This window comes from Ranitomeya imitator, chromosome 2, assembly GCF_032444005.1.
Source record: "Ranitomeya imitator isolate aRanImi1 chromosome 2, aRanImi1.pri, whole genome shotgun sequence".
Classification (NCBI taxonomy): Eukaryota; Metazoa; Chordata; class Amphibia; order Anura; family Dendrobatidae; genus Ranitomeya; species Ranitomeya imitator.
Genome location: NC_091283.1, coordinates 822,358,775 through 822,383,781, shown reverse-complemented (window position 1 = coordinate 822,383,781; position 25,007 = coordinate 822,358,775). Strand labels below are relative to the sequence as shown.

Genomic DNA, 25,007 nt, shown 5'->3' with positions numbered 1-25,007 from the left:
AGTTTATGATAGAAAAGTCCACTGTGCTTTATGTCTGTTGTGCCACTTCCAGGACATTACCAAAGCTATCACAAGGGTGTTATATTGTACATCCTGACTTTTTTTTTCTTGACGTTGTCCTGAGCACTTGGCCCTCAGTTCTCATCTGTTCATTTAGGCTCCTTCACCCTAGAGATTAGTGAGTGACAAGTCAAAGCTCATGAACAGGGCACTCACAACCCACTATTTTTTTTACTGCTTAGTGGAGCTTCTACAGGATATGGACAGTATCATTTGTTTACTGAAATGCTGGTATTTTTTAGCTAAAAATAATTTTTACACGTTATTTCCAGTAAAATGTTGGAGCGTTTGGCTTCTGCAGCCTCCATGTATCACTGTATATAGTAGACAGGTCATCAGGTTCTACCACACCTTTTCTAGCCTTTTAGTGTGCCGTCATCGCCATTGCAACCTGGAATACCGTATAATGGCGTTCAACCTGTCCCGCACTGTGAATCTGACTTGTTTGATGGCCGGGGCCCGGACAATCCATGGCGTCTCCCATAGCCTTATCCTTTATACCAAAACGAGACCGTATTCCTTCATTTGTATCGAGCCTTAAAAGTGAAGGAGACCAGAGTTATGTTACTATTAGTCGTGTGAAAGAAAATGTGCCTAATTTATAACTAAATTATTATTTTTATGGATTGATATAAAAAAAGTAATAAAATCAAAGTAAGTTTTTATTGCTTGGAAACAGCCTTCTTATATATTGTGTGAAGTACCACCGACCTTACACTTTATTCTAAAGGTATCCATATTGATATTGATTTATGCCTTGTTGTCAAGTGATCGTTGGACGTTGGTGTTCTCGGGTCACGTATCCATTGAGCATTTTCTGAAAATAAGTAGGACAAGTTGGTAGTCCATTTGTGGCTTCCAGTCCACTTTGTATGTTCTTGGACTTTTTAGTAGGTAACTGTTTCCTTCAATGCACATGTGCTAATTTTTACATTCAGTAAAGACTTTTTCCGATGGGCTAGTACATTTATGGAGATGGCTAACGATTTGCACTCTTGTTGGGTATGTTGGTTCAGTGAGACAGAAGATGTAACTATGGCTTGTTTATTGGCTGTTCGTAGATTTTTCATGGAAGTCATCTGGACCAGATGACTAGACGCGCTCTATACCGAAGTGGACTCTGGGGCCATGTCCCCATGACACGCTCTATACCTCTATAATTAATTAATTAATAAATATATTATATATTTAGTGCAGAATTCTAGAAGTATTGTTTCTCTGACGAGGGGCAGTACCCCGAAACACAGTGTCTGCAAATTGACATTCTGGTTTGGCTATTATCCTAAGTCATGTGACAAGGCTCGTTAAAGGGTCGACATTAACTGTTAGGATTGCTACTTCCAATAGGTGGCGCTAGAGTTCTAGCAGTATTCTGTAACTTTCACGCTAAAAGATACATGCAAAAAGCTTCAAATCTGCAGTAAAAATGGGAAAAATGCAGAACAAGTTGCTAATCCGCATTCTAGTGCCTACACCTGCAGAAAAAACAAAGCTGCAATTTTGCACATAGAAACAGCCTCAAACTTCATGATCCAGTCCTTTGGATGCAGAGTTGCTGTGGTCACTATTGGAGGCTTTACTATGGTAGATTACTTTAGACTCACCTTGTTTTTTGTAGATGTAGCTTCCATTTGATTTAGTTCATCCTTAGCCAGTGTTATCAGTTAGTTAGATGTAGGGGCGCTTTATGTGGATCAGAACCAGTACTGATAATGTGTGCAAACTGTAAAGCGCTGCGGGATATGTTAGCGCTATATAAAAAAAAATAAAGATTATAGATTATTACTACTACAAGTTGTCAAAGCTTTATCAACTCTACTCGACACTACGATGAAGGATTTCCAAATACTGGTATAAATATGTACAAGTGCACATGAAAAATAATTTACTGTGTCCAAAAACTCCTTTCCGTTGCCTGTATATATCCGTCTGCATTGTCCTTTTCTATTCACTTGTGATGACAAGTCGCATCCAATTTTCTAATGTTTGCACATCAACACTTGTTTGCTTTGTTTTGTCATTTCATTATTTAAGTTTTTTGCCAGCCTTTGCTTTGGCACGAGCCTGCACTTTCCGTTGTGCTTACACTTGGAGCGCTATCGCTGGCTTTCGGATTCTTGTGACTCTACAGTTTAAGGCTCATTTTTCTTGCTCAAATGGTCGCCATTGCTTTAGAGTTGTTGGGTGAGCTTTCTGCTTCAGCAAGCTCAAGCTTCTTTCCAACCCACACGCGGCAGCTGAGGCTCTTGATTCACAGGGCAGTAGTACTACAAAGAGTTGGGGGGGGGGGGGGGCGCAACACTGAGAGCATCAAACTATTATATGGATCAAGTATGGCGCTTTAAAATCTGCAAAAAAAAGACATACAAAGACGTAGCGCAACTCCTAGGCCTCCGTTCACGACCTACAAAATTTCCCAGGGACAGTCCTCAAGTAAGTTTTGCCTCGGAATAGAGCACAATGCAAGTACCGTATATACTCGAGTATAAGCCGACCCGAGTATAAGCCGACCCCCCTAATTTTGCCACAAAAAACTGGGAAAACTTATTGACTCGAGTATAAGCCTAGGGTGGAAATGTAGCATTTACCGGTGAATTTCAAAAATAAAAATAGATCATTATTTCCCCATAGCTGTGCCATATAGTGCTCTGCACCGTTCATATTGCCCCATAGATGCTGCACAGATGCCCCATATAGTGCTGTGTGCCGTTCATACTGCCCCCATATAGTGCTGTGTGCCGTTCATACTGCCCCCATATAGTGCTGTGTGCCGTTCATACTGCCCCCATATAGTGCTGTGTGCCGTTCATACTGCCCCCATATAGTGCTGTGTGCCGTTCATACTGCCCCCATATAGTGCTGTGTGCCGTTCATACTGCCCCCATATAGTGCTGTGTGCCGTTCATACTGCCCCCATATAGTGCTGTGTGCCGTTCATACTGTCCCCATAGATGCTGCACATAAATCTCTGCCGCCGCTGCTGCTGCTGCAATAAAAAAAAAAAAAACACATACTCACCTCCCTTGATTGCAGCTCCCAGCGTCCGGTCCTGGCGCCTCCATCTTCCCGGCGTCTCTGCTCTGACTGATCAGGCAGAGGGCGCCGCGCACACTATATGCGTCATCGCGCCCTCTGCCTGAACAGGCAGAGCGCAGGCGCCGGGAAGATGGAGGCGCCGGGAAGATGGAGCGGCGCCCGGCGGCTGGAACGCGGACAGGTGAATATAACATACTTACCTAGTCCCAGCGATCCTCGCGCTGTCCCTGCCTTCCTCCCCGTCTTCTGTGCTGCAGCATCTTCCTGTCAGCGGTCACCGGCACCGCTGATTAGAGAAATGAATAGGCGGCTCCGCCCCTATGGGAGGTGGAGCCGCTTATTCATATCTCTAATGAGCGGTCCCACGTGACCGCTGAAGAGGGGAAGACGCTGCAACACAGAAGACGGGGAGGAAGGCAGGGACAGCGCGAGGATCGCTGGGACTAGGTAAGTATACCTCAGCGCCCTCACCCCCCTCACCCGCCGACCCCACCACTACCGTGACTCGAGTATAAGCCGAGGGGGGCACTTTCAGCCCAAAAATTTGGGCTGAAAATCTCGGCTTATACTCGAGTATATACGGTAAATGATATTTTATACAATCTCGCCGACATCTTTACCCAGATTTTGACCTGCGTCACAGATTCCTTTTGTGAAATCTGAAGAAAAAAGGTGCACATGTTATAGTGTTGTGGACTTTGGTTTTAATTTCCTGCGGAACAAAAATTCAGGAAGGATTGGCCTCTGTTTTATCGTTTTCTGTGATTGCCAAGAATCCGGTTTCTAAACCAACAGCACGGCCAGGTATCGGAGGATGGACGTGGAGGTCTTCCAAGTCTCGTGCAGGTAGTTATTTTGCCATATTTAATGTCCTAGAATAAAAGTAATTTTATCACTATAATTTTTTTCTTTTTTTTCTTTCAGGTACAGTCTCATCCTATTTTGCTCTGAAACTCAAATGTCAGTGGTTACAAAGGCCAAAATAGAAGAGATGAATAGTGATGAGCGAATATACTCGTTGCTCAGGTTTTCCCGAGCACGATCGGGTGATCTCTGAGCATTTGTTAGTGTTCGGAGATTAAGTTTTCATTGCCTCAGCTGAATGATTTACAGCTACTATCCAGGCTGAGTACATGTGAGGGTTGCCTGGTTGCTAGGGAATCCCCACATGTAATCAAGCTGGCTAGTAGCTGTAAATCATTCAGCTGAGGCGATGAAAACTAAATCTCCGAGCACTAACAAATACTCGGAGGACCCCCGAGCAATGAGTATATTCACTCATCACTAGAGATGAAGTGAGGACAGGTGTGCTGGTTATATATCCAAATGCCCTACTGCCGACATAGAGGGAACCAGTCACAATGTGCACGCAGATCCTACGAGTAGAATGATCTTGTTGCCTATTGCAATACATTTTCTTTTGAGGCTCCTTATTTGGAAAATTAGGGGCCTTTATATTTTTCTCGCCGATTGGAAGACAGTGTTCCACCGTTGCAGCCGAAGCTCCAAACTGACCCAAAGAAACAGCAGATAAGGGAGAAAAAAACATCAGCCCACTTAGATGGTGACTTGAAGGGGCCATTAAAGAATAAGCTTGGTCGTCATCACGGGCCACGCCAACAGATGCAGAAAAAGCAGACACTCCTGCATAAAGTCCAACCCCGAAGGAGGGCTCAAGACCCTCCAGAGTGAGAGCTAAACAGAGAAATTCTGCTGATGATCCAGATGTTTGAGGGCAAAGACTACCTAGATTTTTTTGGAGGGTCTCAGATGTGCTTTATGGTTTTCTTCCGTGAGGTCCTGGTGTGCCTCCAACATCTCCAACTCACCATTATGGCTATGCCCATCTTTCCCTCCTCCCAGTAAATGGGCATTCTTTTTCCGCTTGCACTAATTCTTCCGATCCCTGTTTTTCTTTCAGGGCTTCAAATGCAACTAAAATATTTGCTAATGAGACCCACAAAGTTTAGTCTAGCTCTTACACTTTTAGACCCAAGAGACGTAGTTTATTTTCCTTATAGCTCTCATCTTCCTGTTACTGTTATTTTGTCCACCTGATGAATAAAACTAAACTTTTCCACCCCAAAGAGTTAAATGTATGTGAAGACATTTTGTGTTGTATACATAAAATATGTTGCATACTTGTGTGGTATATTCCTTTCTTTCTTTTAGTGCTGGTGATCTAGTGATTTGTGACCCATTTTGATGGGAATAATAAAGCCACTGTGGAAGAGCATCACCCTTACTCTCTCGCCATCGTGTATACCCAGTTGCCATCAATCTGTTAACATTTGGAGAGTCTTCAGTGAAGAATAACGGGGGCTTACAAATTTGAGTTGTCAATGGGAAAGGCTTTAATTGACCAATGGAGAAAATAAATGAATCATCTTTACCGATTTATTTGTTTGCGCCAATCAGCTATAACAGAGTAAATGGCATTGATCATCTGGTGACGACAGGACCTGGTAAAGGAAGGGAACAGTCTGTTAACATCGTAACAAATGGGTGCATATAAAGACCGAGGATATTTTGACAATGACAACATAGCGACAAATGAGTGTCATCTCCTGTGAAAGGCATTACGCGTGGGGCGTTCCTGGGATGCAGGAGTTAGAACCTGCCAAAAGTAATTCAAGAAGGTGAACCGGGGACAAGGTCACAGTGCCCAAGGCTCTTTGATGGAGGGAGTAAAGGCTAGTCCATCTAGTCTGATCCCAAACAAGAGCTACAATTGCCACATTGCTGGAAAACTTAATGTCCGAACATGCAGAGCATGGCGGATTGTTGTCCATGGGGCAGCAGAGCCATAGACCAGACAGTGCCCATGCTGCCCCTTGTCCATTACTGTGACCTGTCACAATAGGCGCGTGAAAAGGAACCAGGAGTAAAAGACGATTGCTCGGTTGCATGAATTATGTAGAAGAAAACATCCTATGGAGGTCCGTTCCTTACCTGGGGAAGAGATGGTACAGGTGGCACTACTTAAAAGAAAAGATTGTGGAGTTAGTGCCGTGCTCTGGGAAACTTTGGGTCCTGTTCTCATGAGGTTTGATTTGTATAAAGACCAACAACCCGCCACACTGAACGTCTTTGAACAAGAATGATCTAAGGAACATGAAAAAGAGTTGAAGATGATGGCCAATCTCTAAATTCTCCAGATCTCAATCTGATCCAACTTGTGTTGGAAAAACGAGTCCAACCAATGGGCGCCGCACCGAGCAACTTACATACGGTGATTTAAAGGCCGGATCTGCTGCTAATGTGAGTGCCATATATCACAGGACACCTTCAGCATTTTGACTGCAATGTATAACCTATAAAGTATGAGTGTGGGGGGTGTTACTGCTGGTTGGTGTGTATATTAGATTTGGGGGATAGAAGTTTTTTTTTTTTTTAAACTCCTAACTTATTTTTATTTATTTTTTTTAAATAAAACTTTTTGATGGTCAGACGTAAAATTGGTCCATTTGCTAACCTGAAATTCGATGTATGCAAAGGACTCGTGTTGCCAGAAATCTGAACATGAGCAAAATAAAAAATAAAGTAGATCACACATTAACTTCTTGATGCTGTTTTTCCTTTTTTTCTTTAATTTTCTTTTCTCATTCCAGTGTTTCCAAAAAAAAAGTTTTTATCACGGTTTGTTTTATTTGTGGGGAAGTTGGGGTGGTAAAGGAGTGAGATGAGTTGTAGTTTTTACTGGCACTGTTTATATAATTTATTTAAAAAAAATATTACATTGCAAAAAGGAAAAAAACAAATTCACGAATTGTTGCGGTAGTATTGACATGACTTTATTCTGCAGGTCAGCGATTAAAACTTTAATAACTTTTTGCATTCATTGTGAAAAATAAATCGGCTCTTTGGACCCCAGTGCTCTACATTACCTCTGGGTGGGTGAATTTTATGGGCATTACCATTCCCTCTGTAAAAGGGTTGTATCCTTATGGTAGGGCCATACTGTGTCTGCTGTGCCAGCTTAGATGAACCTCCGCTCACCCGCGGCGAGCCTATGGCTACACAATTGGAAGACAAAATTTGGGCATCAAGAAGAAAAACATTAGACTCGAACAAAGACGACCCAGGAAAACATACTCAGAAGGGAGGTAAGAACATTTCTAAAACAATCCACAGTGAGGAGATTGGAACAAAACAAAATCCTCTAAACTGCATGCTCGCAAACGCCAGAAGCCTGACAAACAAGATGGAAGAACTAGAAGCAGAAATATCTACAGGTAACTTTGACATAGTGGGAATAACCGAGACATGGTTAGATGAAAGCTATGACTGGGCAGTTAACTTACAGGGTTACAGTCTGTTTAGAAAGGATCGTAAAAATCGGAGAGGAGGAGGGGTTTGTCTCTATGTAAAGTCTTGTCTAAAGTCCACTTTAAGGGAGGATATTAGCGAAGGGAATGAGGATGTCGAGTCCATATGGGTCGAAATTCATGGAGGGAAAAATGGTAACAAAATTCTCATTGGGGTCTGTTACAAACCCCCCAAATATAACAGAAACCATGGAAAGTCTACTTCTAAAGCAGATAGATGAAGCTGCAACCCATAATGAGGTCCTGGTTATGGGGGACTTTAACTACCCGGATATTAACTGGGAAACAGAAACCTGTGAAACCCATAAAGGCAACAGGTTTCTGCTAATAACCAAGAAAAATTATCTTTCACAATTGGTGCAGAATCCAACCAGAGGAGCAGCACTTTTAGACCTAATACTATCTAATAGACCTGACAGAATAACAAATCTGCAGGTGGTTGGGCATTTAGGAAATAGCGACCACAATATTGTGCAGTTTCACCTGTCTTTCACTAGGGGGACTTGTCAGGGAGTCACAAAAACATTGAACTTTAGGAAGGCAAAGTTTGAACAGCTTAGAGATGCCCTTAATCTGGTAGACTGGGACAATATCCTCAGAAATGAGAATACAGATAATAAATGGGAAATGTTTAAGAACATCATAAATAGGCAGTGTAAGCGGTTTATACCTTGTGGGAATAAAAGGACTAGAAATAGGAAAAACCCAATGTGGCTAAACAAAGAAGTAAGACAGGCAATTAACAGTAAAAAGAAAGCATTTGCACTAAAGCAGGATGGCACCATTGAAACTCTAAAAAACTATAGGGAGAAAAATACTTTATCTAAAAAACTAATTAAAGCTGCCAAAAAGGAAACAGAGAAGCACATTGCTAAGGAGAGTAAAACTAATCCCAAACTGTTCTTCAACTATATCAATAGTAAAAGAATAAAAACTGAAAATGTAGGCCCCTTAAAAAATAGTGAGGAAAGAATGGTTGTAGATGACGAGGAAAAAGCGAACATATTAAACACCTTCTTCTCCACGGTATTCACGGTGGAAAATGAAATGCTAGGTGAAATCCCAAGAAACAATGAAAACCCTATATTAAGGGTCACCAATCTAACCCAAGAAGAGGTGCGAAACCGGCTAAATAAGATTAAAATAGATAAATCTCTGGGTCCGGATGGCATACACCCACGAGTACTAAGAGAACTAAGTAATGTAATAGATAAACCATTATTTCTTATTTTTAGTGACTCTATAGCGACAGGGTCTGTTCCGCAGGACTGGCGCATAGCAAATGTGGTGCCAATATTCAAAAAGGGCTCTAAAAGTGAACCTGGAAATTATAGGCCAGTAAGTCTAACCTCTATTGTTGGTAAAATATTTGAAGGGTTTCTGAGGGATGTTATTCTGGATTATCTCAATGAGAATAACTGTTTAACTCCATATCAGCATGGGTTTATGAGAAATCGCTCCTGTCAAACCAATCTAATCAGTTTTTATGAAGAGGTAAGCTATAGACTGGACCACGGTGAGTCATTGGACGTGGTATATCTCGATTTTTCCAAAGCGTTTGATACCGTGCCGCACAAGAGGTTGGTACACAAAATGAGAATGCTTGGTCTGGGGGAAAATGTGTGTAAATGGGTTAGTAACTGGCTTAGTGATAGAAAGCAGAGGGTGGTTATAAATGGTATAGTCTCTAACTGGGTCGCTGTGACCAGTGGGGTACCGCAGGGGTCAGTATTGGGACCTGTTCTCTTCAACATATTCATTAATGATCTGGTAGAAGGTTTACACAGTAAAATATCGATATTTGCAGATGATACAAAACTATGTAAAGCAGTTAATACAAGAGAAGATAGTATTCTGCTACAGATGGATCTGGATAAGTTGGAAACTTGGGCTGAAAGGTGGCAGATGAGGTTTAACAATGATAAATGTAAGGTTATACACATGGGAAGAGGGAATCAATATCACCATTACACACTGAACGGGAAACCACTGGGTAAATCTGACAGGGAGAAGGACTTGGGGATCCTAGTTAATGATAAACTTACCTGGAGCAGCCAGTGCCAGGCAGCAGCTGCCAAGGCAAACAGGATCATGGGGTGCATTAAAAGAGGTCTGGATACACATGATGAGAGCATTATACTGCCTCTGTACAAATCCCTAGTTAGACCGCACATGGAGTACTGTGTCCAGTTTTGGGCACCGGTGCTCAGGAAGGATATAATGGAACTAGAGAGAGTACAAAGGAGGGCAACAAAATTAATAAAGGGGATGGGAGAACTACAATACCCAGATAGATTAGCGAAATTAGGATTATTTAGTCTAGAAAAAAGACGACTGAGGGGCGATCTAATAACCATGTATAAGTATATAAGGGGACAATACAAATATCTCGCTGAGGATCTGTTTATACCAAGGAAGGTGACGGGCACAAGGGGGCATTCTTTGCGTCTGGAGGAGAGAAGGTTTTTCCACCAACATAGAAGAGGATTCTTTACTGTTAGGGCAGTGAGAATCTGGAATTTCTTGCCTGAGGAGGTGGTGATGGCGAACTCAGTCGAGGGGTTCAAGAGAGGCCTGGATGTCTTCCTGGAGCAGAACAATATTGTATCATACAATTATTAGGTTCTGTAGAAGGACGTAGATCTGGGTATTTATTATGATGGAATATAGGCTGAACTGGATGGACAAATGTCTTTTTTCGGCCTTACTAACTATGTATGTTACTATGTATGTTACTATGTAAGTGGTCATCTTGGTGGCCAAAAATTTGACTGCATGCAACCAGCCGCACTGATTGTCCATACCACTGTAGGGACACAGGCAAATCTGCTTTGTCTGTCGGGGACGGACTCTACCATGACATGCCAAGCATTTTTGGGTAAATGTAGAAAGACTGCAGATTATGTTGAACCCACCTTGCGGTAAGGGAGACACGTTAAGATATTTAGCATCAAAGATGCCATTAAGTGCAAACATCTAGTGCTAGTGATCAAGACGATGTGCATCGTTTGTTTTCCACGTGTGGACTCTGCTGTGAATCTTGTCACTCCATTGGAGGGCTTGACTGCCGCTGGTAAGTGCCTCCATTGTATGTTATTACCTCCTCAGGGCAATATAATATTTTATTTTATATAGGTTTTTATCATGTTGCTTTTGTAGTTAATGTTTTGAGTTTGTTTTGTTTTTCTTTCCAAATGCAGGTGGAAGCTCATCCTGTACTGTGGGATACATCCGAAAACGGGTACAGTGACCGCCAGCTAAAAGACGAAGCCTGGAATACCATCTGCCGAAATCTGCACCTTAACTGGGATGGACTGCCCGAGAAACAGCAGGAGATCATCGGCAAGTGTCTCGTCTATTAAATACGACTAGTATTCAAAATTGTGTTGTTTTTTTTTTTGTTTTAATTTATTTTGTACTGTTTGTAGAGTGTGACATCAAGAACAAATGGCGGACTGTGTTAGGCAAATTTATACGGGAACTTGCCCGGGAACAACGGAGCACAACCGCTCAATCGAAGCGCAAGCCATACATATACAGGAAGGAGATGATGTTCCTCACAGCTAGCGGCGAGATCCTTCAGTAAGTTTTGCATAGTTACTTAGATGGTTTGGCCTATCGAGCCACGTCCTGTCCAAAAAAGAGGAGCCATTGATCAAGGAACATGTTACTCTGGAGGAATCCAGTTTGTATGGCTTTCTTTTGCAGTTAGAACCTGTACTGTTTTACATGGACTGATCTCAAGTCTCCCAACTCAAACTCAACAGCCTCGTATATCTATAAGGCTGATGAGATCTGGTAAGGAGATCTGTGGCCAGTCCGTGCATTGTGGTCGAGAGGATAGTTACTACCAGCTTGTTTTTTTTTTGTTTGTTTGTTTTCTGCTTACCAGAGCGAACGTGGATGCTGACCTACACATGCGCGAGGAAGAAGACCAGCAGAAGAATGGACCTGTCAAAGGCTCTGCACGAGGAAAGGGATCCAAACGTAAATCTAAGAAGAATTCTGTGGTCATCTTGCCTCCACGACCCCCCAGAATGAGGAAGAGACGCGTGGTCCGCAGCAGGGCCTTTATCTCCGAGCAGGTTGATGCCGGGATTTTGACCCTTTTGCAAAGGAGAGCTTCTGAAGACGGCCTTGACGACTTTGGACGTGTAGTGGCAGCTCAAGTACGCCGCTTGCCACTGAACAGGCGTGCTGACTTCATGTCTTTTGCTCTGAGCTCTGTGGAGTTTTTCCTTCCACCCTTTAACCCACCTGCGGTCGATACTTTGGTGTCGAGCCTCCGAGATGTGTGCACCGAGCAACCTAGCAGCTCCCAGTCAGATTATTCCTAGACCTTGTACTGTACCATGTCCTTGCTCCATTTCTCCTTTTATCTTTCTCCATTTTAAGGATATAATCACACATGACAAATACTTTGCAGAATTTTTTGTGACTGAAACTCCGTTCCTTACATCTGATTGAGCTATTAATTCTGCAACAGGTGAATGAATTTCTACAAGGCACATCACATTTACAGAAATGGGAGGGACAGTCACAGAGTTTTCTGCAACATACCTGCCACATCTGAATATACCCTATTCCTCCTTTGCCCTCACTCTCATGTCCTTCTCCCTTCACTTTCTCGTTTTTTTCACAAATCCAGATACGGAAGGGTGTATTGAGAGTCGATGGGAGATACTATGAGTGGATTTAGGTACATTTTTTGTATGTTATGTAGTGGGACATTTACGCTGGTTGTGGGTGGGGTGGGCATTTTGTAAAAGTATATTTTATTTATAATATTGATGTATGTTTTGTTTTTTAAATAAAACTTTTGGAAAGTTCTAAAGTTTTGAATTTTTATTTATTTTACGCACAGTAATGCATGGAGGGGTTTCAGATGTCAGCAATCCTATGTATTGTAGATTAAGCCACATATTTGCAAAATACCTGGATGATATTAGGCTTGTAAGATGATTCCATTTCAGATTTTCAAATGGTAAACTTGATAATGCAGAGCAAAAATCACTTGAGCCATGTGAAGGCCTTCTTTTCTCCTTTCAGGCTTGATAAAGGTTGCTTTGATTGCTCCATTCTGTGTTTGGGGAAGCAGAGGTCATCGCTCCATTTTTGATTTGGGGAAGCAGAAGTGATTCCTCCATTCTGTATTTGGGGAAGCAGAAGTGATTCCTCCATTCTGTGTTTGGGGAAGCAGAAGTGATTCCTCCATTCTGTATTTGGGGAAGCAGAAGTGATTGCTCCATTCTGTATTTGGGCAAGCAGAAGTGATTCCTCCATTCTGTGTTTGGGGAAGCAGAAGTGATTCCTCCATTCTGTGTTTGGGGAAACAGAAGTGATTGCTCCATTCTGTGTTTGGGGAAGTAGAAGTGATTCCTCCATTCTGTATTTGGGGAAGCAGAAGTGATTCCTCCATTCTGTATTTGGGGAAGCAGAAGTGATTGCTCCATTCTGTGTTTGGGGAAGCAGAAGTGATTCCTCCATTCTGTGTTTGGGGAAGCAGAAGTGATTGCTCCATTCTGTGTTTGGGGAAGTAGAAGTGATTGCTCCATTCTGTATTTGGGGAAGCAGAAGTGATTGCTCCATTCTGTGTTTGGGGAAGCAGAAGTGATTGCTCCATTCTGTGTTTGGGGAAGCAGAAGTGATCGCTCCATTCTGTGTTTGGGGAAGCAGAAGTGATTGCTCCATTTTGTGTTTGGGGAAGCAGAAGTGATTCCTCCATTCTGTGTTTGGGGAAGCAGAAGTGATTGGCCCACAGTCTGTGTCTTGTATATCTCATTAATTAGAGCGTTTCTTGCCACTGCCCCCCCTCCCCCCTCCCCCCCAAAAAAAATATATTTCCTTCAGTGACCATATTGGCAATCCCACTGAGATGCATGCAGTCCATTTGACACAAGCTGCCTCAAGCTCTGCTCCTCACTCTAATCCCCTGATGAACCCCTTACTTCACATGAAAGTGGGGAGGGACGCGTTGAGATGGGGTTTTCTACCAAAGATAAGTGACAGAACATGCATCTTAATTATTGATTCCATTATGGACGGCCTCATAGTTTATCTATTATGATTCTGTATCTGAAATCTGCCCAGTGGATTGCTCACTGAACATTGATTGTGTGTATGTATAATTAATATATATATATATATATATATATAGCTCAAAAAAGATAAAAAAAATAAAGGGAACACTTAAACAGCTTAATATAACTCCAAGTAAATCAAACCTCTGTGAAATCAAACTGTCCACTTAGGAAGCAACACTGATTGATAATCAATTTCACATGCTGTTGTGCAAATGGAATAGACAACAGATAGAAATTATTGGCAATTATCAAGACCCCCTTAATAAAGCAGTGGTTCTGCAAGTGGGGACCACAGACCACATCTCAGTACTAATGCTTTCTGGCTGATGTTTTGGTCCCTTTTGAATGTTGGTTATGCGTTCACACTCGTGGTAGCATTAGACTGAATCTACAACCCACACAAGTGGCTCAGGTAGTGCAGCTCATCCAGGATGGCACATCAATGCGAGCTGTGGCAAGAAGGTTTGCTGTGTCTGTCAGCGTAGTGTCCAGAGGCTGGAGGCGCTACCAGGAGACAGGCCTATATACCAGTAAATGTGGAGGGGGCCGTAGGAGGGCAAAAACCCAGCAGCAGGACCGCCAACTTCGCCTTTGTGAAAGAAGGAACAGGAGAAGCACTGCCAGAGCCCTGAAAAATGACCTCCAGCAGGCCACAAATGTGCATGTGTCTGCACAAACGGTTAGAAACCGACTCCATGAGAATGGTCTGAGTGCCCGACGTCCTCAGATGTTGGTTGTGCTTACAGCCCAACACCATGCAGGATGCTTGGCATCCACTGGCGCCCTGTGCTCTTCACAAATGAAAGCAGGTTCACACTGAGCACATGTGACATTCTGGAGATGCCGTGGAGAGTGATCTGCTGCCTGCAACATCTTTCAGCATGACCGGTTTGGCTGTGGGTCAGTAATGGTGTGAGGTGGCATTTCTTTGGAGGGCCGCACAGCCCTCCATGTGCTCGCCAGAGGTAGCCTGACTGCCAATAGGTAAGATGAGATCCTCAGACCCCTTGTGAGACCATATGCTGGTGCTCTTGGCCCTGGGTTCCTCCTAATGCAGGGCAATGCCAGACCTCACGTGGCTGGAGTGTGTCAGCAGTTCCTGCAAGATGAAGGCATTGAAGCTATGGACTGGCCCGCTCGTTCCCCATACATGAATCCTACTGAGCACATCTGGGTCATGTCTCGCTCCAACCACCAATGTCACATCGCACCACAGACTGTCCAGGAGTTGGCTGATGCCTTAGTCCAGGTCTGGGAGGAGATCCCTCAGGAGACCATCCGCCATCTTATCAGGAGCATGCCCAGGCGTTGTACAGTCGGGAGGTCATACAGACACACGTGGAGGCCACACACAATACTGAGCATCTTTTCCTTGTCATGAGGCATTGCCATTGACGTTTGATCAGCCTGTAATTTGATTTTCCACTTTGATTTTGAGCATCATTCCAACTCCAGACCTCCATTGGATATTAGTTGTGATTTATATTGATCATTTTTAGGTTTTACTGTTCTCAACGCATTCCACTATATAATGAATAAAGATTTACAAATGGAATATTTCATGCAGTGAAATCTAGGATGTGGGATTTTAGTGTTCCCTTAATTTTTTTTTGAGCAGCGTATATGTGTGTATACAGTGGGGGAAATTATTATTTGATCCCTTGCTGATTTTGTAAGCTTGCTCACTGACAAAGACATGGACAGTCTATAATTTTAAGAGTAAAATCATTTTAACATTGAGAGAATATCAAAAATAAAATCCAGAAAATCACATTGTATAAATTATATGAATTTATTTGCATTTTGCAGTATAAGTATTTGATCCCTCTGGCAAGCAAGTCTTAATTGGTGGCAAAACCCTTGTTGGCAAGCACAGCAGTCAGACGCTTTTTGTAGTTGATGATTAGGTTTGCGCACATGTCAGGAGGAATTATGGTCCACTCCTCTTTGCAGATCATCTCTAAATCTTTTGAGGGTGTCGCTGGGCAACTCGGAGCTTCAACTCCCTCCATAAGTTTTCTATGGGATTAAGGTCTGGAGACTGGCTAGTACTTCTGTGGGGGACACTTCCCTGGTGCTATTGACAGCTTGCCCCGGGGGCAATTTCCTCATCCAGAAAAACACCTCCTTATTGAGGAAGTCTTGAAGCACCACACGAAGACCCCCCCACAGGCCGCCCCGGAGCATGAGCAAATCAATAACGCAAAACTGAAAATAAGGATTATACAACAACCACAAGACGGATTTCATCCCCAGGTATCATTGTAATCAGTATAAAAACTCCGCCCTGACACTGTAGGTTACTGTGCACAATCATGGTGACCGGTTCCCTTTAAGCACTTTTATGGGTGTTGGTTGTTGTTTTTTGATGAGGGATTTCCCTGCAGGGACAGCCTACGTGGAGCGGGGGCATCACAATGTATCCCCCTCCGCTGTCAGGTAAGGGAATGTAGGATTAGTTTCTGTTTCCCGTAGATTATTTCTGAATACTTTAAACATTTTTTGCTGACTATGTATTACCCTGGCCTGATCTGCTCACCTATATAATATATTTATGTGGGCTTTATTGAAAACAATAAAAACTAATTTTTATACATATTTTTTTAGGTTTTCCGCTAATTAACCCCTTCCCGACCCATGACGCCACGTAGGCGTCATGAAAGTCGGTGCCAATCCGACCCATGACGCCTATGTGGCGTCATGGAAAGATCGCGTCCCTGCAGATCGGGTGAAAGGGTTAACTTCCATTTCACCCGATCTGCAGGGACAGGGGGAGTGGTAGTTTAGCCCAGGGGGGGTGGCTTCACCCCCTCGTGGCTACGATCGCTCTGATTGGCTGTTGAAAGTGAAACTGCCAATCAGAGCGATTTGTAATATTTCACCTATTATAACGGGTGAAATATTACAATCCAGCCATGGCCGATGCTGAAATATCATCGGCCATGGCTGGAAATACTAATGTGCCCCCACCCCACCCCACCGATCGCCCCCCCAGCCCCCCGATCTGGCCGGTACACTGCTCCGGCTCCCCTCCATCCAGTGCTCCGCTCCCCCCCGTGCTCTTGTCCGCTCCCCCCGTGCTCCAATCACCCCCCCGTGCTCCAATCACCCCCCCTGCACTCCGATCCACCCCCCCCGGTGCTCCGTTCCACCCCCCCGTGCTCCATTCCAGCCCCCCGTGCTCCGTTCCACGCCCCCGTGCTCCGTTCCACCCCTCCCGCGCTCCGATTCCCCCCCCCGTGCTCTGATCCCCCCCCCCCCCCCCCGTGGTCCCCCCCCCACCCCATCATACTTACCGATCCAGCCGGGGTCCCGTCCGTCTTCTCCCTGGGCGCCGCCATCTTCCAAAATGGCGGGCGCATGCGCAGTGCGCCCGCCGAATCTGCCGGCCGGCAGATTCGTTCCAAAGTGCATTTTGATCACTGAGATAGATTATATCTCAGTGATCAAAATAAAAAAAATAATAAATGACCCCCCCCCTTTGTCACCCCCATAGGTAGGGACAATAAAAAAATAAAGAAATTTTTTTCCCCACTAATGTTAGAATAGGGTTAGGGAGAGGGTTAGGGGTAAGGTTAGGGCTAGGGTTAGGGCTAGGGGTAGGGTTAGGGGTAGGGTTAGGGTTTCGGTATGTGCACACGTATTCTGGTCCTCTGCGGATTTTTCCGCTGCGGATTTGATAAATCCGCAGTGCTAAACCGCTGCGGATTTATGGCGGATTTACCGCGTTTTTTTCTGCGCATTTCACTGCGGTTTTACAACTGCGATTTTCTATTGGAGCAGTTGTAAAACCGCTGCGGAATCCGCACAAAGAAGTGACATGCTGCGGAATGTAAACCGCTGCGTTTTTGTGCAGTTTTTCTGCAGCATGTGTACAGCAATTTTTGTTTCCCGTAGGTTTACATTGAACTGTAAACTCATGGGAAACTGCTGCGGATCCGCAGCGTTTTCCGCAGCGTGTGCACATACCTTTAGAATTAGGCTATGTGCACACTGTGCGGATTTGGCTGCGGATTGGCCACTGCGGATTCGCAGCAGTGTTCCATCAGGTTTACAGTACCATGTAAACATATGAAAAACCAAATCCGCTGTGCCCATGGTGCGGAAAATACTGCGCGGAAACGCTGCGTTGTATTTTCCGCAGCATGTCAATTCTTTGTGCGGATTCCGCAGCGTTTTACACCTGTTCCTCAATAGGAATCCGCAGGTGAAATCCGCACAAAAAACACTGAAAATCCGCGGAAAATCCGCAGGTAAAACGCAGTGCCTTTTACCCGCGGATTTTTCAAAAATGGTGCGGAAATATCTCACACGAATCCGCAACGTGGGCACATAGCCTTAGGGTTAGGGTTGGAATTAGGGTTGTGGTTAGGGTTGTGATTAGGGTTATGGCTACAGTTGGGATTAGGGTTAGGGGTGTGTTGGGGTGAGTGTTGGAGTTAGAATTGAGGGGTTACCACTGTTTAGGCACATCAGGGGTCTCCAAACGCAACATGGCGCCACCATTGATTCCAGCCAATCTCGTATTCAAAAAGTCAAATGGTGCTCCCTCACTTCCGAGCCCTGACGTGTGCCCAAACAGTGGTTTACCCCCACATATGGGGTATCAGTGTACTCAGGATAAACTGCGCAACAATTACTGGGGTCCAATTTCTCCTGTTACCCTTGTGAATCTAAAAAAATGCTTGCTAAAACATAATTTTTGAGGAAAGAAATGATTTTTTATTTTCACGGCTCTGCGTTGTAAACGTCTGTGAAGCACTTGGGGGTTCAAAGTGCTCACCACATATCTAGATAAGTTCCTTGGGGGGTCTAGTTTCTAAAATGGGGTCACTTGTGGGGGTTTCTACTGTTTAGGCACACCAGGGGCTCTGCAAACGCAACGTGACACCCGCAGACCATTCCATCAAAGTCTGCATTTCAAAAGTCACTACTTCCCTTCTGAGCCCCGACGTGTGCCCAAACAGTGGTTTACCCCCACTCATGGGGTATCAGCGTACTCAGGAGAAACTGGAAAACAACTTTTGGGGTCCAATTTCTCCTGTAACCCTTGGGAAAATAAAAAATTCTGGGCTAAATAATTATTTTTGAGGAAAGAAAACGTATTTATTATTTTCACGGCTCTGCATTATAAACTTCTATGAAGCACTTGGGGGTTCAAAGTGCTCACCACACATCTAGATAAGTTCCTTTCGGGGTCTAGTTTCCAAAATGGGGTCACTTGTGGGGGGTTTCTACTGTTTAGGCACATCAGGGGCTCTGCAAACGCAACGTAACGCCCGCAGAGCATTCCATCAAAGTCTGCATTTCAAAACGTCACTACTTCAATTCCAAGCCCCGGCATGTGCCCAAACAGTAGTTTACCCCCACATATGGGGTATCACCGTACTCAGGAGAAACTGGACAACAAATATTGGGGTCAAATTTCTCCTGTTACCCTTGGGAAAATTAAAAAATTCTGGGCTAAATAATTATTTTTGAGGAAAGAAAACGTATTTATTATTTTCACGGCTCTGCATTATAAACTTCTATGAAGCGCTTGGGGGTTCAAAGTGCTCACCACACATCTAGATAAGTTCCTTTCGGGGTCTAGTTTCCAAAATGGGGTCACTTGTGGGGGGTTTCTACTGTTAAGCCACATCAGGGGCTCTGCAAACGCAACGTGACGCCCACAGAGCATTCCATCAAAGTCTGCATTTCAAAACGTCACTACTTCACTTCCGAGCCCCGGCATGTGCCCAAACAGTGATTTACCCCCACATATGGGGTATCAGCGTACTCAGGAGAAACTGGACAACAAATTTTGGGGTCAAATTTCTCCTGTTACCCTTGGGAAAATAAAAAATTGCAGGCTAAAAGATCATTTTTGAGAAAATAATTTTTTTTTTAATTTTCATGGCTCTGCGTTATAAACTTCTGTGAAGCACTTGGGGGTTCAAAGTCCTCACCACACATCTAGATTAGTTCCTTTGGGGGTCTAGTTTCCAAAATGGTGTCATTTCTGGGGGATCTCCAATGTTTAGGCACACAGGGGCTCTCCAAACGTGACATGGTGTCCGTTAATGATTGGAGCTAATTTTCCATTTAAAAAGCCAAATGGCATGCCATCCCTTCCGAGCCCTGCCGTGCGCCCAAACAGTGGTTTACCCCCACATATGGGGTATCAGCGTACTCAGGACAAACTGGACAACAATATTTGGGGTCCAATTTCTCCTATTATCCTTGGCAAAATATGAAATTCCAGGCTAAAAAATCATTTTGAGGAAAGAAAAATTATTTTTTATTTTCATGGCTCTGCGTTATAAACTTCTGTGAAGCACCTGGGGGTTTAAAGTGCTCAATATGCATCTAGATAAGTTCCTTGGGGGGTCTAGTTTCCAAAATGGGGTCACTTGTGGGGGAGCTCCAATGTTTAGGCACACAGGGGCTCTCCAAACGCGACATGGTGTCCGCTAACAATTGGAGCTAATTTTCCATTCAAAAAGTCAAATGGCGCGCCTTTCCTTCCGAGCCCTGCCGAGTGCCCAAACAGTGGTTTACCCCCACATATGAGGTATCGACGTACTCGGGAGAAATTGCCCAACAAATTTTATGATCCATTTTATCCTACTGCCCATGTGAAAATGAAAAAATTGAGGCGAAAAGAATTTTTTTGTGAAAAAAAAGTACTTTTTCATTTTTACAGATCAATTTGTGAAGCACCTGAGGGTTTAAAGTGCTCACTAGGCATCTAAATAAGTTCCTTGGGGGGGTCTAGTTTCCAAAATGGGGTCACTTGTGGGGGAGCGCCAATGTTTAGGCACACAGGAGCTATCCAAACGCGACATGGTGTCCGCTAACGATGGAAATAATTTTTCATTCAAAAAGTCAAATGGCGCTCCTTCCCTTCCAAGCCCTGCCGTGCGCCCAATCAGTGGTTTACCCCCACATATGAGGTATCAGCGTACTCAGGACAAATTGGACAACAACTTTCGTGGTTCAGTTTCTCCTTTTACCATTGGGAAAATAAAAAAATTGTTGCTAAAAGATAATTTTTGTGACTAAAAAGTTAAATGTTCATTTTTTCCTTCCATGTTGCTTCTGCTGCTGTGAAGCACCTGAAGGGTTAATAAACTTCTTGAATGTGGTTTTGAGTACCTTGAGGGGTGCAGTTTTTAGAATGGTGTCACTTTTGGGTATTTTCAGCCATATAGACCCCTCAAACTGACTTCAAATGTGAGGTGGTCCCTAAAAAAAATGGTTTTGTAAATTTCGTTGTAAAAATGACAAATCGCTGGTCAAATTTTAACCCTTATAACTTCCTAACAAAAAAAAATTTTGTTTCCAAAATTGTGCTGATGTAAAGTAAACATGTGGGAAATGTTATTTATTAACTATTTTGTGTCACATATCTCTCTGGTTTAACAGAATAAAAATTCAAAATGTGAAAATTGCAAAATTTTCAAAATTTTCGCCAAATTTCCGTTTTTATCACAAATAAACGCAGAATTTATTGACCTAAATTTACCACTAACATGAAGCCCAATATGTCACGAAAAAACAATCTCAGAACCGCTAGGATCCGTTGAAGCGTTCCTGAGTTATTACCTCATAAAGGGACACTGGTCAGAATTGCAAAAAACGGCAAGGTCTTTAAGGTCAAAATAGGCTGGGTCATGAAGGGGTTAATACCTTTAGTCTATATTGTTTTTTTCTCCCGTACATCTCATTAATTAATGTTTCTTGCCAAAAAAAAACAAAAACATTTTCCTCCAGTAACAATATAAGTAATGTTGTAATTGGGGTTGTCTGAGATGCTCGTATTGAAGACCAATATGTTGGATTGGTCATTATGTACTGGTTGGTGGTCCGTCACCTTTTTGGATATCAGTGATGTACATTAGTGGCTTCTGTGGAGTACTGCAGTTTATCTCCCATTCAGGAGAATTTATGACCACATCAAAGTTTGGCTCAACTTAGATGTGGTCATGTAATTGGCAGAAAGGAGTTCAGAAAAACGCAAGAGTTAAACGATCACTGACGGATTGTCAGTTGACGCATTCTGCAGTCAGCAATGTGCAGAGAAAGAACCTATAAAATCCAAACTGCAAAACTTTTACTGAAACTGAACTGCAAAACTTTTTTTTTTGCAGCCCAAAATGCATGCATTTAAGCACAAACTCTTCTGACAAAAAATATACAGTGAGTACGGAAAGTTATTCAGACCCCTTTACTTTTTTCACTCTGTTTCATTGCAGCCATTTGGTAAATTTAAAAAAGTTCATTTTTTTCTCATTAGCCCCTTAACCCCCAAGGGTGGTTTGCACGTTAATGACCGGGCCAATTTTTACAATTCTGACCACTGTCCCTTTATGAGGTTATAACTCTCGAACGCTTCAACGGATCTTGATGATTCTGACAATGTTTTCTCGTGACATATTGTACTTCATGATAGTGGTAAAATTTCTTTGATATTACATGCGTTTTTGTGAAAAAAACGGAAATTTGGCGAAAATTTTGCAATTTTCCAACTTTGAATTTTTATGTTCTTAAATCAGAGATATGTCGCACAAAATACTTTTTTTGTTAGGAAGTTATAAGGGTTAAAAGTTGACCAGCAATTTCTCATTTTTACAACACAATTTTCTTTAGGGACCACATCACATTTGAAGTCACTTTGAGGGGTCTATATGATAGAAAATACCCGAGTGTGACACCATTCTAAAAACTGCACCCCTCAAGGTGCTCAAAACCACATTCAAGAAGTTTATTAACCCTTCAGGTGTTTCACAGGAATGTTTAAAAAAAAATGAATATTTAACTTTATTTCACCAAAGATTTAATTCGGCTCCAGTTTGTTTTATTTTACTAAGGGTAACAGGAGAAATTCGACCCCAAAAGTTGCTGTAAAATTTGTCGTGAGTACGCTGATACCCCATATGTGGGGGTAAACCACTGTTTGGGCGCATGGCAGAGCTCGGAAGGGAAGGAGCACCGTTTGACTTTTCAGTGCAAAATTGACTGGAATTGAGATGGGACACCATGTCACGTTTGGAGAGCCCCTGAAGTGCCTAAACATTGAAACCCCTCACAAGTGACACCATTTTGGAAGGTAGACCCCCTAATGAACTTATCTAGATGTGTGGTGAGCACTTTGACCCACCAAGTTCTTCGCAGAAGTTTATAATGTAGAGCCGTAAAAATAAAAAATCATATTTTTTCACAAAAATGATCTTTTCGTCCCCAATTTTTTATTTTCCCAAGGGTAACAGATGAAACTGGACCCCAAAATTTGTTGTGCAATTTGTTCTGAGTACGCTGATACCCAATATGTGGGGGTAAACCACTGTTTGGGCGCATGGCAGAGCTCGGAAGGGAAGGAGCGCCTTTTGACTTCTCAATGAAAAATTGACTGGAATTGAGATAGGACACCATGTCGCGTTTGGAGAGCCCCTGATGTGCCTAAACATTAAAACCCTGCACAAGTGACACCATTTTGGAAAGAAGACCCCCTAAGGAACTTATCTAGATGTGTTGTGAAAACTTTGAAGCTCCAAGTGTTTCACTACAGTTTATAATGCAGAGCTGTGAAAATAAAAATTATTTTTTTTTCCACACAAATTATTTTTTAGCCCCCAGTTTTGTATTTTCCCAAGGGTAACAAGAGGAATTGGACCCCAAAAGTTGTTGTCCAATTTGTCCTGAGTACGCTGATACCCCATATGTTGGGGTAGACCCCTGTTTGGGCTCACAGGAGAGCTCGGAAGGGAAGGAGCACTTTTTTACTTTTTCAACGCAGAATTGCCTGGAATTGAGATCGGACGCCATGTCTCGTTTGGAGAGCCCCTGATGTGCCTAAACAGTGGAAACCCCCAATTTTAACTGAAACCCTAATCCAAACACATCCCTAACCCTAATCCCAACAGTAACTCTAACCCAAACACACCCCTAACCCTAATCCCAACCATAACCCTAACCACACCTCTAATCCCAATCGTAAATGTAATCCAAACCCTAACTTTAGGTCCAACCCTAAGGGTATGTGCACACGATGCAGATTTAGTGCAGAACTGCAGCAGATTTTTCTGCAGCAGAAACGCTGCAGAACTGCACTGTGATTACAGTACAATGTAAATCAATGTGAAAAAAAAAGCTGTGCACATGGTGCAGAAAAATCTGCGCAGAAACGCTGCAGATTTCAAAGAAGTGCATGTCACTTCTTTTGTGCAGTTCTGCAGCGTTTCTGCACCTCTCCATAATAGAAATCTGCAGGTGCGTTTTTGATGCGTTTTTTGTGCAGATTTGTGCACCAAAAACGCATCAACGCACCTGCGGATTCTGCCAGGAGATGCAGATTTAGTGCAGAACTGCAGCAGATTTTTCTGCACCAAATCTGCATCGTGTGCACACAGCCTAACTGTAGCCCTAACCCTAACTTTAGCCCAAACCCTAACCCTAATGGGAAAATGGAAATAAATAAATTTTTTAAATTTTTCTCTAACTAAGGGGGTGATGAAGGGGGGTTTGATTTACTTTTATAGCATTTTTTTTAGCGGATTTTTATGATTGGCAGCCGTCACACACACTAAAAGACGCTTTTTATTGCAAAAAATAGTTTTTGCTTCTCCACATTTTGAGAGCTATAATTTTTCCATATTTTGGTCCAGAGAGTCATGTGAGGTCTTGTTTTTTGAGGGAAGAGTTGATGTTTTTATTGGTACCATTTTTGGGCACGTGACATTTTTGATTGCTTTATATTCCGATTTTTGTGAAGTAGAATGAACAAAAACCAGCTATTAATGAATTTCTTTTTTTTCGGGGGGGGGGGGGGAAGGGGGGGGACGCTTATACCGTTCCACGTTTTGTAAAATTGATAAAGTAGTTTTATTCTTCGGGTCAGAACGATTACAGCGATACCTCTTTTTTTTTTTTTTTTATATTTTGGCGCTTTTATACGATAAAAACTATTTTATATAAAAAATAATTATTTTTGCATCGCTTTATTCTGAGGACTATAACTTTTTTTATTTTTTTGTTGATGATGCTGTATGGCGGCTGGTTTTTTGTGGGGCAAGATGATGTTTTCAACGGTTCCATGGTTATTTATATCCGTCTTTTTGATCGCGTGTTATTCCACTTTTTGTTTAGAGGTATGATAATAAAGTGTCGTTTTTTTGCCTTTTTTTTTTTTTTTTTACGGTGTTCACTGAAGGGTTAACTAGTAGGACAGTTTTTAGGTCGGGTTGTTACGGATGCGGCGATACTAAGTATGTGTACTTTTATTGTTTTTTTGTTTTTTTTTATTTAGGTAAAGAAATGTATTTATTGGAACAATATATTTTTTTTTCTTTGTTTAGGAATTTTTTTTTTTCACATGTAAATATTTTTTTTTTTTCTCTTTATAGCATTGCCCCAGGAAGGGGGGCATCACATTACAGTGACAGATCACTGATCTGACACTTTGCAGTGCACTGTGTCAGATCAGCGATCCCACAGGCAATGCAGGGAGGCTTCCACCTCC

At 42.8% G+C, this 25,007-nt stretch overlaps 1 protein-coding gene across 2 annotated transcripts in view; it reads left to right on the top strand.

Moving 5' to 3' along the window:
• The window catches only part of BCCIP (BRCA2 and CDKN1A interacting protein), a 52,341-nt gene that overhangs the window by 8,556 nt on the left and 18,778 nt on the right, over positions 1–25,007 (top strand). Inside the window, exons 3-5 of one of the 2 annotated variants that reach the window (XM_069753955.1) lie at positions 10,625–10,766; positions 10,853–11,006; positions 11,317–12,248. The exons of the other annotated variant lie outside the window; for it this stretch is intronic. Of the exons in view, the coding sequence (XP_069610056.1) occupies positions 10,625–10,766; positions 10,853–11,006; positions 11,317–11,761 (741 nt within the window). The 3' untranslated portion in view covers positions 11,762–12,248. Of the gene's footprint in view, positions 1–10,624; positions 10,767–10,852; positions 11,007–11,316; positions 12,249–25,007 lie in introns of those variants that run through there. 2 annotated transcript variants of the gene reach the window in all.